Consider the following 13,461-nt stretch of genomic DNA (forward strand, 5'->3'; position numbering starts at 1 on the left):
GTTTTGGCAATGTTAAAAGGACAAACTCTCAAAGTTCAGTTGCATTTTTCGTATTTTTTTCGTTCGATTTTTCATCGACGTATCGATTTATCGTAAATCAAAAAAGTCGAAAACGACATTTCGAACCTCGGGTTTTTGTTCGTGAATTTGAATTTTATGGGGGTTTTGTTGTTGGTTTTTGACTTTAGAAAAAAAAAAAAAAAAGATGTTTTTAGTCTTTTTGTGTTTTTCTTAGTTGAAACTGAATAAATGAAAAAGAAAAAGTCTTTTATAACAAGTCCAAATCTGCAAAGTGGTGTTCAAGCAAAGGTCATTCACGTAAAAAAAAACCTTCTTTAGCTGCGTACAGGTCTCGCTTTGCCGCCATAGCCGAAGAGCGTGAATAATCACTTCAGGTCTCTCTCTCTCTCTCTCTCTCTCTCTGATGAGTTCGTGTTTTTCTTCTCTTATGTTTTGTAATCTCTTATTATTCTATGCCTCAATAGAAGGGAAAAGATGAAGAATACTAAGCAAAACGATAGAGGGAGGTTCTCAAAAGCTCCTACGAAGGACGATGACGAAAGATTCGAAATTAAGAACATCATGAAGGACATTGAGCTTTTGGGTACGTCTAATTTTATCTCTAAAGAAAACCCTAATACTGAAGTTTCAAAATTTCGTTTCGAAGAATCCTGATTCTCTTTGTATTTCTCGTTTTTAGTTTCGTTGTTTTTACTTTTTAGCATCTATTATGTTCAAGGAGCTTAGGATGGGAAAAAGCAAATAAACCTACCGAGTTCACTTGTAAGAGTAATGAATTCCGATTATTCCGATGATATTCACTTGAAAAAAGAAAACAATGACAATTCGTAATCTATTTAGGATATTCTGATGATTTTAACATAACGAATTTCTTTGAACCAAATGTAAGAGTAATGAATTCTGATGCTGAGAATCGAGGCATCAAGTTCACTTGCCATCAGTTATTTTCTCTTCGTGTTCAACAAGAGCTCGTTCTAGCTCAGCCAAGAGGGCTTTACATATAAACGCAACCGCTGAGACTTAATGAGTCTATGTCGAAACCTATAAGCTTTAACGATTTAGGCCAGAAAAGTAAATCTTTTTTTTTCAGCATCAGTACTTGTAGTAGAACAGTTGATTTGATTGAGCTCTTGATTATTAGGTTAGCACAATTGGACAATTGTTTTCACCTCTTGATTATTGTCGTTGTTCGTTACCTTTGGGAGTTCACAAGTCCTGCTTGGAATACAGAACTGGTCTATCATATTAACTTCTGTTTGATTTTTTTTTTTCTTCTTTTCCTACCTGATATTTCCAGTTTAAATATAATTTGATAGGGCATATTTTATGTTACCTCCTTATTCAATTGTTTTTATTTTTATTATGCTGGAATGTTTCTCGTGCATATCTTACACATCGTAGGAGAATTGCTTGATTTTCAAGGCATTTAGTGACCATACCCATCAATCTCTGAGTAAGATAAAAAATAAAAAATAAAAAATAAAAAAAAAGTAATGGTTGAGTTTTATGGGTTGTGTTTCATTCTCGGTATGATGTTCAACATAAAGACTAAGTAGCATAAACTGAAGACTGGTTTCGTACATAACTATGGAACATCTTGAAAATCACGAGCATCTTAGCTTTTTAGTCTCGACTCCAATCAGGCGCGTAATTTGTGTTTCTGAGTTTTTTTTTTCTTCCTGACTTTCAATATACCGTAAATCTAACATCACTGAATTGGATAGCGTACCGTTTTCTCTAAAAGCCTTTAGTATATCACTCACTTCGATTGTCCCGTTTCAGCCGCTTCGAATATGACATGGAAAGAGAAGAAGGCCCTTGAAAATAGGAAGGTAGCTTCGCTCGGTGGAAAGGTACGCTGAAAATTCTCATTTTCTTTACATACATTAGCAAAGGTAACATATTTCTCTGACAAAGCCAAAAAAAAAAAAAAAAAAAAAAAAAAAAACTATGAATACAATTTGTCAATGCGTTGATGCAGCCTAAGAAACAAGTGCGACGGCCACTTAATTTAGCAAAGGGGATAATGAAGTGCCAGCAAAAAAGAGAGGAGAAAATGAAAGAAGAGGTATTTTCAGTGTCTTCCATATCTGTTTTTATCTCTTTTTCTTAATTTTAGTGCTGCGAAATACCTACGTGACACTGAATAAAATAACATAACCCCTTGTAGAGGATGATTCTCGGGTGTTTTGGTGGAAGCTACGGAAGCGGATCTAAAAAACCCGATGCAAAGCGGAGACCGGAGAACCGGGTTTTAAAGTCGATCGAAGGCAATTTCAGGAACGGTGTGCTAAATGTGAACCATTTGTTGCACCAAGCTCCATCGAAAGAGGTCCGTATTGGTCCTGATACCTTCAATAGAGGACCCAAAACCGGAAAAGGAAAAGGAAAAGGAAAGGGAAAGGGAAAGAACAAAGGCGGCAAAAAGGGCGGTGGCAAGAAACGCCATTGAAAAATCTAAAAACCTTCGAGGAATTTTTTTTTTTTTTTTTTTTTTTTACCTTCTGGCTTTTGTTGTTTCTCACACAAGTTACTAAATAGATTGATAATTTTAAATCGATTTTGTTAGCGGAAATTTGTAAAGCCTACGATGCTTGAGTTATAGTTTTCCCTGCAATGGAGTTCCTTATATTCGGTCGTGCAACATTAACATTAATGTTATATACGTTTATTTGTTTTGATTTTTTATCTTTATGTAACGTGAATTAATATGGTCCTTACGAGCGTAGTCTCTACTTGGCGAAGGAGGCTAATGCCTGGAAATTTTATTATATACGAAGAGGGTTTTAGTCCTCGTATGTATTTTTTATTTATTTATGGCGTGAGGTCCAAGAAGAAGAGAGGAGAGCAGAGAAAAGAATTATGGTCTTGTTTGTAAGTTGATTATTCAGTTAACGAAACTAAACTACGACCGAAACTAGTGACACAATTGTATGATGATAACAAGTTACGTATCGGTTGTAAATAGTAGAGAAAGACGAGGAAACAATTTAAGAATCCATGATAGGTGTTAATAAACAGTGTATATCTTCAAGTTCTTGGACTTGATGCCACGTCGTCGTCGAGCTCCTCGATGATGTGGCACCGGAAAGCTTCTCAGGCAGATTATTCTTAATCTATACGTCCATGAACGCTGATTTCCAACGCGACTCGCCTGGGGCGACTTGTCTCCCAAGCAAGTCTTCATACACTCTTAACACTGTCGATGAACTCTTTCAGGGAGAGACACTCCTTCCTAAGAAAAGCCCCTTCTTCGAATACCTTTGAAGACATATTAGTCTAACGGCATATTTAGTTATACTATTTAAAGATTAAAATGCTCAGATCCATGTGTTGGGAATGTCAATCTTGTTCATGATAGATTGTTTGAATATGTTTGTGTGATTTTGAAAATTTGAGGTCCAAAATCCTAAATATGTGCTCTAGAACCAAGTTTGTGATTTTTAAGTGCTAGATTAATTTTGTTGTGATTTGAGATTTGAGTGTTTATAATTCTTTCGAGTGGTTCTCTTCTCTCTTCTCGAAGATCTCGGTATCTTGTTGGGTTTAAGTGCTTGATGTCCTTCTAACTCGTAATCTTTGGCGTCGAGGAATCCAATGCCAACCTATTTCTAATTTATGTCGGAGACATTGTTCAATTTTCGTCAACAAAAAAGTGCCGAGCTTGAAATTTTTGTTCCCGTCCAAACAGCACAGTAAACTAGAATGTTGAGATAGAAGAAACTAAAGGCATTTGCGAAAGGAAATGCATTACGGAAATTCTAAACTTCCATCTGAGAACTTAATGGTTTGTTTCATCAAGAATAAATTCACGATGGTCATAAGTTTGAAATTCCAAAGAATACAGGTGTAATCAAGTTTGGCATTTTCCAGCAACAAAAAAGAAAAAGAGCCTAATTCAACACATCATGAAAAAACCATCCTCTGTCGATTTCCAATACCAATCTTGAAACTCACACATTACTCGCTCAGAATTCCCAGAATATCTTCTTCCCTGTAAAGATGGTAACTGAAAACACAGAGAAGACAAAAAAAAAAAAAACACAGATGGTTAAGAGACTGATAATCATCAGAGAATAATCACAGAAATGGCCTGGCCGTAAAATTTACACAAATCTTAAATACCACAAAACAAAACATCCCTTTCCATCTAATTAACAATGCATAACATACAAGCTTCTTCGAAATGTTTCAATCTCTATGCACTTTATATTACAGAGCAATATTACTCGAAACATATTCATCAAACCCTGCCACTTTACAACCACTGCTTTAAACCGTCAAAACCATGTTCAATCACAATTTATGTTGGCTTTGATCTTGGATTAATATCCATCGTCTGTAATTCGTGTGGTAAACAAAAATCGCACTAAATTTATAAAATGTAAGTTGTTTCCTCTCAATAACAAAGAACATCAACCTAGCAATTATATTTCCAGTCCTTGAGGCTCAATTTTGTTTTTATCTAAATACTCCGTACCGCTGGCTAAACATGGAATCCATAAGCAAGAACAAAAAAAGCAAGATTATATGTTTGCTAATCCAAAAAAAAAAAAAAAAAAGCTTACTCTTTCTCGCCGAGCTTAACTTCGGTGCCTCCGTATTCAGGCAAAAGGACCGTCTCTCCTTCCTTTAAATGAATGGGCATAACTTTCCCGTCTCTATCTCGACCGCCGGGACCCACAGCCACAATTTTCCCAGAGTTGAGCTGAACATATCACCCACATACCATGAATATATGAGCATATTACGAATATTCATATAGAAAAAACTGTACAAAATAGCCATTGGAAACTGATTGACTAATAAAATAGCCAAAGTTTCAACTTTTCAACAAATATCCAAATTTACGTTTTCAAATTTTTTTTTACAACCAAGATTAAAACTTTTGACGATTATTATAAATAATTTATCATTTTCAAAAAAATTAATCTTGATGTCAAAAATTTGTTGAAACCAGATTAGTGTATTTGACAATTTCACTAAATTATTACAAAAGCCGGCTATTTTACAAATTCAAAGTTATTTGCTATTAAACTATTTTGACAAATTCACTGAATCAAGATACAACTTTTGTGGCTCCTAAATCAATGTTGACAACCCTCCAAATTTCAACGATAATTCCAGACATGAAAGTTCTACGCCAAATCTTTATGAAAACGTTTAAGGAACTCGCGTATACAGATTTTGATAGAGAACTCTTGATTCGAAATGATTAGAAACAATCTACAATAGTTACAAGCCAAATCAAACACAAATATGGAAGTACTAATGTGACGGCCTTAAGACATTGAAATAAAGTAAGCAAAGAGAACAAGTCAGATGAATGAAACCCCAGATGAGAATATCCAAAACTAACCCATGAAAGAAAGAATGAGAAGAAAAAAAAAACGGAACAGAGATGAGAAATGAAATGAGAGACCTTGGAGGTTTTCTCGGGAAGAAGAATCCCAGATGTGGTCTTCGATGGGGCCACAATTTTCTCAACGAGAATGCGATCGAACAGTGGAATCAAACGCCTCGCCATTTTTGAGCTCAAAGGTAATATTCACTAGAAGCTTCTTTCGGTGTATGATCTTCTCTCGATTCCTAGGGTTTAAGGAGGACTTTAGGCCTTAAGGACCTCAACCAAAAAATTACGCCTTTGCCCCTCACCTAAATAATTAAATTTTTATTAACGTTTTAATTTCCGCAAAAAAAAAAAATCATTTTGTTAGAGATGACAATAGATAGAGTTTGAGTAAACCCTATCCACGAATTTTTTTTCTTAAAATCATACCATACTATTACTCATACTCATTGCATAAAACCCTAAAAAGTACAAGGTAAAATCTTAAAGGGTACAGATTAACTCATGCATATTGTTTTATCTATTTAATATTAGATTTATTAATAAAAAATCTAAAAAAGTACTTAAATAAAAAATATTTAAAGTAGTGTTATTTGTAATAATTACCAAAACTCATGACAACGATAAATAGTGTTATTTATAATAATGGCAATCTCAATATTATATATATATATATATATGTCGCTAAATGGACTAATAATAAATAAAATTCATATTAGATAATTTTTAAATTCGATGATATTATAAATTATGTTGAGTTTTTTGTGGCATAAGTTTGGCAAAAACAAATTATAACAGTGTTCAAGTCTAAGTTGCAAGAAGTTCAACCAATCCGGGTTTTTTCAATCACTTTCTTCTCGCGCGAATATACCTAGAATATCTTTTAGTTGCGATTTTTATGGGCAGATAAGTATCGGATATTTCAATTTTATTCCGACTTATTAGATTTCGTGGGATATCAAGAATTGCATCGTATAGAACCCACATAGGGTTCTTTCGACCAATTCACATAAATTTTAGGTCACTCACGCCGACTTAACCTTGAACAAGCCTCTTTGCTAAGAGATCTCAATCGACAACTGGTTCAAGGAACTTGATGTTGTTGTACTTTATTTTTACAGAGTTTTTGTGAGTGCGTGTTTTGTGTTGATACGCTGAGAAGATCTTCGGGAGGAAGATTTGCGTGAAGGAGACATGGAGTCTTTGTCTGAATGAAGCTCAAATTGCCATCCATCGGAGAAGTCAAAGAAGTTAGGCATTTGAGATGGAGTTTGCAAACCTAAGTTCTGTACATTTGATTATTGAGATAGTGGATCATTTTTCACTACCAAACATATCAGTCTCCCTCAGTATGTGTATTATCACCGAACATGATTACCAATTTCGTCTCTTTTATTGCTTTCAGTTTCTCTGCTTGTTTGATTGCTTGCTTAATTATTATCGCACCAGTAGATAGTTGTTCAAACCAATATAGTTGAACAACCTTATCTAAACACGTTTAGTAATTTCAAATTAAATAACTATTTTAATTTTTTTATAAAAAAATAATGATTAATTATACAACTATATATATATATAAAAAAAGACTAAGCACATAATCTACAGTATTTTTGATTGTTGATTAGTAAAATTAATGCAATAATTATCTCACGAGTGTAACCTGGTACCGTGAATGCAGTCCCGAAAACTCCAAGTAACTAGGCAAGACTTTCTCAAAGTACAGACTAATCTAGTAAAAGAGAGTAAGTAAATGAAGGTGTTCAACGATAAGTGAAGTTTTGGGTTTATGTTTTGTGTTCCAAAAAGTGAAGTGTCTTCCTCTAGCGAGCTTCTCTTCTATTTATAGACATTTTGAGTCGAGTACGTAGGGTGATCAGTCCAACGTCCTTGACAGTTATCAAATAACCGTTCCCAGAATGTGTGTAGTGGGTGGTTATTCCTCGTGTGTTTGACATAACCGTTGAGGTGAGCGTTTTGCTTTAATTTTTTTATTATGTACACGTGTTTGCTTTGTTTTGGCTATTATTTGATTTACCATATTCTCTTCTCTTCGAAATCTGCTTGATAGAGGTTGTTCTTGATTTATAAACGGATCATTCTTTAACTTTCAAGAGTTCTCAGGCTATTTGACTCGAATTCAATGCTGAATATCTTATGTTCTCGGACCATCCAAGTACTTTCTCGGATTTTGCAATCATATGAGTAACAAAGTAGAAATAATTAAACTTATGCTTATTACATCATCAACATATTTTATGCTTATCGGCAACATATTTATAAGCCAGTTAATTAACAAGCAAGATTGTTACTCGACAAAGTCAACGAAGTGAAGGCACTTTCGGCTCCCAAGTACATGTAGAACCTGTGAACGGTTATATTTTTCTGTAATCAACGTTATCTATGCCTGGAGTTTCCAAGTCTCGAGGTTAGAGATAATAGTGAAATCCAACAGGCCATTATTCTTGTAAAAATAAAAAATAAAAAAACCTCAACATGCCACAAAGTGTTTGGGATGTATTTTGTCCAAAAAAGTGACAAAAGTCACATATTCATAATTTTTTGTTATATTGGTAGGTCTAAAAAACAATGAATGAAATAGTTATAAATACCCGCTAAAACTATAAATGTGAACTTTGAAAAACAAATCAATGTAAATCTAAAGATCTCAATGGGATATATTCTAGCAAATTCAATGCATAAGTTATCAAATTTTTACACATTTTATTCACCTACATCATCAATTGTAGCACTTTGTATAAAAACCACGCAAAGAGTGATAGTGCCAAAAGGTGTTTTAAGTGGATCTCACTCTATCCAAAAGTAGTAGTGTGTTCATTATTTTATTAATTTGTATTTTTATAAAAAATAATGGACATCAATATTAGAAAGTGGTAGCAGTGTCATAATCCTTATTATCTACAATGTTAAAGTTTCAAAAAAAAAAAAAATGACATGCCATACCACATAAATAATAAAGTAATTTTGGTTGCTTGCAATATAATGGAGTTACTCTTACTAGTGTTTGAGTCTCTTCTCAAATAACCACGGAGAGTAGGTCCGTGAAGCTCCGTCTAGATCTAAATAGGAACTTAATTAATATTACAAGAAAACACAATCATGCTTCAACTTAAAGGAAAGAATGAGTTCTCATGAACATCCAAACTAAAACAGATCTTGATTTTCCTACAATTTATTTCACTTAGAAAACTCTGGTGAGGCAAAAATTAAAGCTATCAAATCATCTCTCTCTATTTGGATTATAATTAGGAGATGATATAATGAGTGAAATTTAAATGATGTGTAAGCAGTAAAATGTCATGTTCAAATTCAATTCTGGTTTTTTTTTTTCTTTTCTGGCCAATGTTTCTCAGATAATAGTCATGTCCATGTCCTAACCATCACATAATCATAAAAACGATGAAAAAGAGAGTAAAATAAATAAAATGAGCTCGCCACGATCTACTTAATCTTTGACCGTCCGCTATAAGAGTGCCTGCTAATTTGAAAAATAAGAATCAAAAGGCGACTAAACATAATTATAATTAATAAGGCTTCAAAGAATGTATGTTAAAAAAATGTATGTACCAAGAAAGGTTCCCATAACATAATTACAATTAGTATTTCATTGTGACAAGATTATGTGATGAACGTAATTAATTTTAATTCCTAAGTAGAATTTGATTAACTAAACTTAACATAATTTTCATTCATAAAAGTTAAAACTACTTTTTTTTTTTTTTTTTTACGAAATTCAATAATAAAAAATCGAATAAGGTGTGTGATTAATAAAAATATCAAATTCCCTCGTGTTTATATATAGAAAAGATATTATTTCATATTTCTAACATTTTGTAGTCAATATTTTAGGAGAAATTGCTCAATTTGCCACCAATTTCATAACATTTTCTCACTTTCCACTAAAAAACTAATTTGGTGTCACCGATATGTCAACAATGTTGACATCTAATAGTGATTGGCAAAAATAGATGTCAACATTGTTGACATAGATGCTGGCATTTTGGGCCAAATTAGTCTTTTGGTGGAAAGTAGAAAAATGTTATGAAATTGGTGACAAATTGGATAATTTCTCATATTTTAGGTAAAAAAAAAAAAAATTACCGCATTGTCGAGTGTGATTGGAGGAAGGGGAGCAGAGGCAGAGGGGGGCGGTGGAGTCGGTGTCAAAGCCGCAAGTGCCGCCGGAGCGCGAGCATAGGTCGCAGCCTGTGTCAGGGACCGCATACGACAACTTTATGGCGTACACCCAATCCAACGGTCCAACTCCGCTCAAAGTGTCGCTGTTGATCACCGTTGTGTAGTGTGAGCAGTCCAAGATGTTCATGCTCATGAACCTCATTGTGTCATACCTATATACACAATATAGGAGCCAGAAATTGCAGTCAGGGGATAAACTTGAAGAAAAAAATTCCAAGGGGGCAAATTTAAAAAAATCATATAATTTTGGCTGAAAATATAAAATTGATAAAATTTTGGGGTTGAATTAAAATGTTCACAAGTTCAGTGGGGGCATTGGCTTATGCACATAAACTTTTGTACAAATATGTCTCACAGTGTGATCTATCATCTATGTATACATTTTCACTCGATTTGTCAAGGACACCAAATTTATACTAGAATAAATTATATTTCTAGTATAATTATAAACCCAAACTAACAAACTAACAGATCTTTCAAAACAAAGAAACTGTATTCCCAAAGTAGAAACCATTGAGTTAGCTCAAACAAAAAGTGTTTACCTTTTTTTTTTTTTTTTTTTTTTACCAATATTATTTACAATTTTAAAACACATCTCTTCAAGGTACATACTCAATTTTCGGAGAAAAAAAAAACCCTATCAAACAAAACAAACTTTCCATAACAACAGTTTTACAAAAAAATTAAAAAAAAAAAATAAAAGAGTCATTATTCTTATTTTATTTTGTGAATAGTTTGGATAAATTAAAGACTGTATTAGTTTGAGAATCATGAAGATTACCCGGTGAAGCAACAAGGCGGCGAAGAATTAGTTGTGGATAGGAAGCGGAAGAGACGGAAGGCATTGCAAGCAGAGTAAAGCTCGTCGCAGGAATGGCCGGAGAAGTTATTACAGAGATAGCTGTACCGATTCAGCAACGGCGAGTCCGCCGAGCAGTTGAGCAGCACGAACGCCGTGTCCGACGACGGAGGCATGATCGCCGACTCGATCTCCGTCATCTGGAACGCCCGCGGCGGCTGCAGCACCGAGCACGTCGACGCCGCCGGATCGAACACCACCATCTTCTTGGCCGCGTAGTCGACGGACTGGACTCTGTAACTCCCCGACGGAGTGGAGAGGAAGAGCTGATCCGCCGCGCCGGAGCAGTTCAGCGCGCCGCGGAGCTGCGGGGCGCCGCAGCCGTCGTCGACGCCGAAGGGGTGGCGGATCGGGATCCCGCCGCAGGAGGCGCGGCAAGGGGATGTCGGCGGCGCCGGAGCTGCGTCGGAGAGGATCGCGGCGATGGTGGCGATGATCGCGGCGTTTAGGGTTATTATTTGTGTCATTGATGATGAGAGTTTGAGACGAGACTGACTTTTGTTGCTCTATTTTCGGTTGATTTGTGTTTTTTTGAGCGTTGTGCTGAAGATAGTTGTGGGACCCACCAGGTTTGAAAATGATGTGGGAAAGCAGAGCAGAAAGCGGTGCTGCTGTCAAGTAGGTCCGGTGCGTCCAGATATTAACGACCATATGTATTCCCGCTTTATATTTTCAAATAAATAAATATGTATTCTTTTTTCCCGCTTAATCTTTTTCGTCAATGTGAGCTATAGAAATTGAATGGGAATAAGAATGGTAATAAGAATGGTAATAGAATGAAAATGGGTATTCTTTTCTTTTGTTTGCTATATACTTTTAAATAGCTGGAATCAATCAGCAAATTTACCTAACTAACCTTATCCCTACCAAACCAAACCAGGTCGTAAGTTTAAGAAACCTCATTAATGGAGTCTGATAACAATCGATGACTACCTATCAGCCTGAACCTTCGTCTCACCACCCAACGGCCTGAACCTTCATCTCCGCCGCCTCCATTCGCCACAGCGCCGCTCCCTGGACTCCGGCGACACTCCACCATCGAGCCCGCCGCTGAGACCACCCAACGGCCTGAACCTTCATCTCCGCCGCCTCCATTCGCCACGGCGCCGCTCCCTGGACTCCGGCGACACTCCACCATCGAGCCCGCCGCTGAATCTCTCATCGGCGCTTGTCGATGGCGACGAGGGTGCGGTCGGAGACGACATCGTTGGTGGAGGCGGTCCAGGAGGTGGCCGAGGTCGAGGATCTGCCCAACATGTCTGAGTACGGTGTTCTAAAGTTGGGTGTTTTTAATTTTTTTAAGAAGAAAAAAAAAATCTGTATTTTAAGATTCAGGGATAAATTTGGAAAAATAATTTATTACATAATGGAATGGTTCATTCTCTCCAATATGTGAAGAATGAAAATGAAGTAATCAAGATTCTGTAGAATGGTGATTACAACCACGAAAATTAAACCAAACAAAGTAATATAATTTTTTGGGAATGGATTCCATTCCATTCTTTCATTTGACAGTGAACCAAACATGCCCTGAGTGTTCAAGCTAAATAGTGCATATGTAATGGATTTATAAAATTGTTAGAGTTTGTCTAAAATTACTGTATTGACTTGTAATTTCGTTGGATTTCAATTAAAATGAGGGATGTACGCGGTACAAGATACCTTAATTTTTATAAATAAAAACAAGGGGACTTGATTTTTAGCTCAAACAATCACCTATCTTAGAAAAATTAGCCCAATTGTTCATTTATTTAAAGAAATAGACAATTTTTTTAATACTCCAATAATGCCCATACTAGATAAAACCCATTTTACATTTTGTCGATTGCACGACCGATCATTCGCTTTCATCGGCGCGATCACGATTGTCCTGTTCTCCATCTCTACCAATGATCCAAATTGAAACTTAGCCAAAATCGTCTCCTCCACCGTTGGCTTCGGCGGCACTTGGCTCGGCCAAGGAAATATGGAAATCAGGCGAGTAACGAGGCGAAGGAGAAAATGCTTCGAAATCGGAGGATATCGCCTGCATTAGCTGAGGCGGAATTGGCAGACCTCGTCGGTTAATCAGATTAAGTCTTTGATTAACAATTAAAGTTAATTAAATTAATTGTGACAGATAATCAAATTAACTGTGATAATTAATCAGATTAACTGTTTCTCGTCATATAAGAAGAAACATGGTGACAAAACTACTCCACTTTTCAGGCTACTTCGGCGATCGTCTTCTCCTGTACGTGTGATTTCGTTGGAAATATAAGGTTTTGCTTGTATTGTACGGATCTAGGGTTTGTCTAATTCGAATTTCATCTTTTTTCTCGCACGGACGCCCAAAAATTTACGACGGAAAGAAATCATATGGTCAAGTATACGTCACAAAGGTTTGGACATATTGTAAAAGGGTATAATTGGGATATTGTAATGTTGGATTTATTTTGAGTTAATTAATTAAATAAATTGATAAATTAACTATTATTTTAATATCCCTTTATAAAAAAAAATTAGTTATTAACAAATTTCTAAAAACAAATGGATTGATGTACAAATTAAATATTAAAGATTTAATTTTTTTTTTCTTATGAAAAAGAACATTTACAAAATTAATTTATAAACTTCCCTAAAAAAAAAAAATTATAAACTAGAATGGAGATGCGGGGTATCGAACCCCGTACCTCTCGCATGCAAAGCGAGCGCTCTACCATGTGAGCTACATCCCCGATTGTGTTGTAGGTTATTCCATCTTTATTATTCATAAATGTTTAACTAAGTCGTAAATCTCACCTCGTCCGTTTTTATTTCAATCTCGTCCGTTTTTATTTCAATCTCAAAGAAGACAAAATGGATAGCCTGGAAAGCGAGACATTTCAAAAGGAAGAGAGAACATACCCCATTTTCTATGTCATGTTGTGTGAAAACAAACATAATTAATATTTAAACATACTAGAAAACAAAAAAAACAAAAAAACAAAAGGTTGATATATTTACACGCGGAAGAAGAGTAATAGCTTCCATTTAT

The 13,461-nt window shown here is 35.3% G+C and overlaps 3 protein-coding genes and 1 non-coding gene across 4 annotated transcripts; 1 reads left to right on the forward strand and 3 right to left on the reverse strand.

Annotated features, from left to right (window-relative positions):
* Positions 1-276: 276 nt before the first annotated feature.
* LOC149384502 (uncharacterized) lies at positions 277-2,650 on the forward strand. Its single transcript, XM_089629007.1, has 5 exons — positions 277-395; positions 486-604; positions 1,804-1,874; positions 2,003-2,089; positions 2,192-2,650. Exons 2-5 carry the CDS (start codon positions 496-498, stop codon positions 2,471-2,473), a joined length of 549 nt encoding a protein of 182 aa, XP_089485133.1. The 5' UTR covers positions 277-395; positions 486-495; the 3' UTR covers positions 2,474-2,650.
* Positions 2,651-3,753: 1,103 nt separating this feature from the next.
* LOC149384503 (10 kDa chaperonin, mitochondrial-like) lies at positions 3,754-5,670 on the reverse strand. The gene is made up of 3 exons (XM_089628975.1): positions 5,444-5,670; positions 4,590-4,729; positions 3,754-4,030 (listed from the first exon to the last, which is right to left on the reverse strand). The coding sequence occupies exons 1-3, from the start codon at positions 5,546-5,548 to the stop codon at positions 3,982-3,984; spliced, it is 294 nt and encodes a 97-aa protein (XP_089485101.1). The 5' UTR covers positions 5,549-5,670; the 3' UTR covers positions 3,754-3,981.
* A 2,822-nt stretch (positions 5,671-8,492) lies between these two features.
* Positions 8,493-10,982, reverse strand: LOC149384504 (wall-associated receptor kinase carboxy-terminal protein). The gene is made up of 3 exons (XM_089628206.1): positions 10,368-10,982; positions 9,491-9,738; positions 8,493-8,864 (listed from the first exon to the last, which is right to left on the reverse strand). The coding sequence occupies exons 1-3, from the start codon at positions 10,910-10,912 to the stop codon at positions 8,770-8,772; spliced, it is 888 nt and encodes a 295-aa protein (XP_089484332.1). The 5' UTR covers positions 10,913-10,982; the 3' UTR covers positions 8,493-8,769.
* A 2,107-nt stretch (positions 10,983-13,089) lies between these two features.
* TRNAA-UGC (transfer RNA alanine (anticodon UGC)) lies at positions 13,090-13,162 on the reverse strand. Its single transcript has one exon. It is a non-coding gene; the product is annotated as a tRNA-Ala (tRNA).
* Positions 13,163-13,461: the final 299 nt, after the last annotated feature.

Source organism: Urtica dioica, chromosome 10 (genome assembly GCF_054948205.1).
Source record: "Urtica dioica subsp. dioica isolate 48M chromosome 10, U.dioica_male_clone48M_v1_H2, whole genome shotgun sequence".
Classification (NCBI taxonomy): Eukaryota; Viridiplantae; Streptophyta; class Magnoliopsida; order Rosales; family Urticaceae; genus Urtica; species Urtica dioica.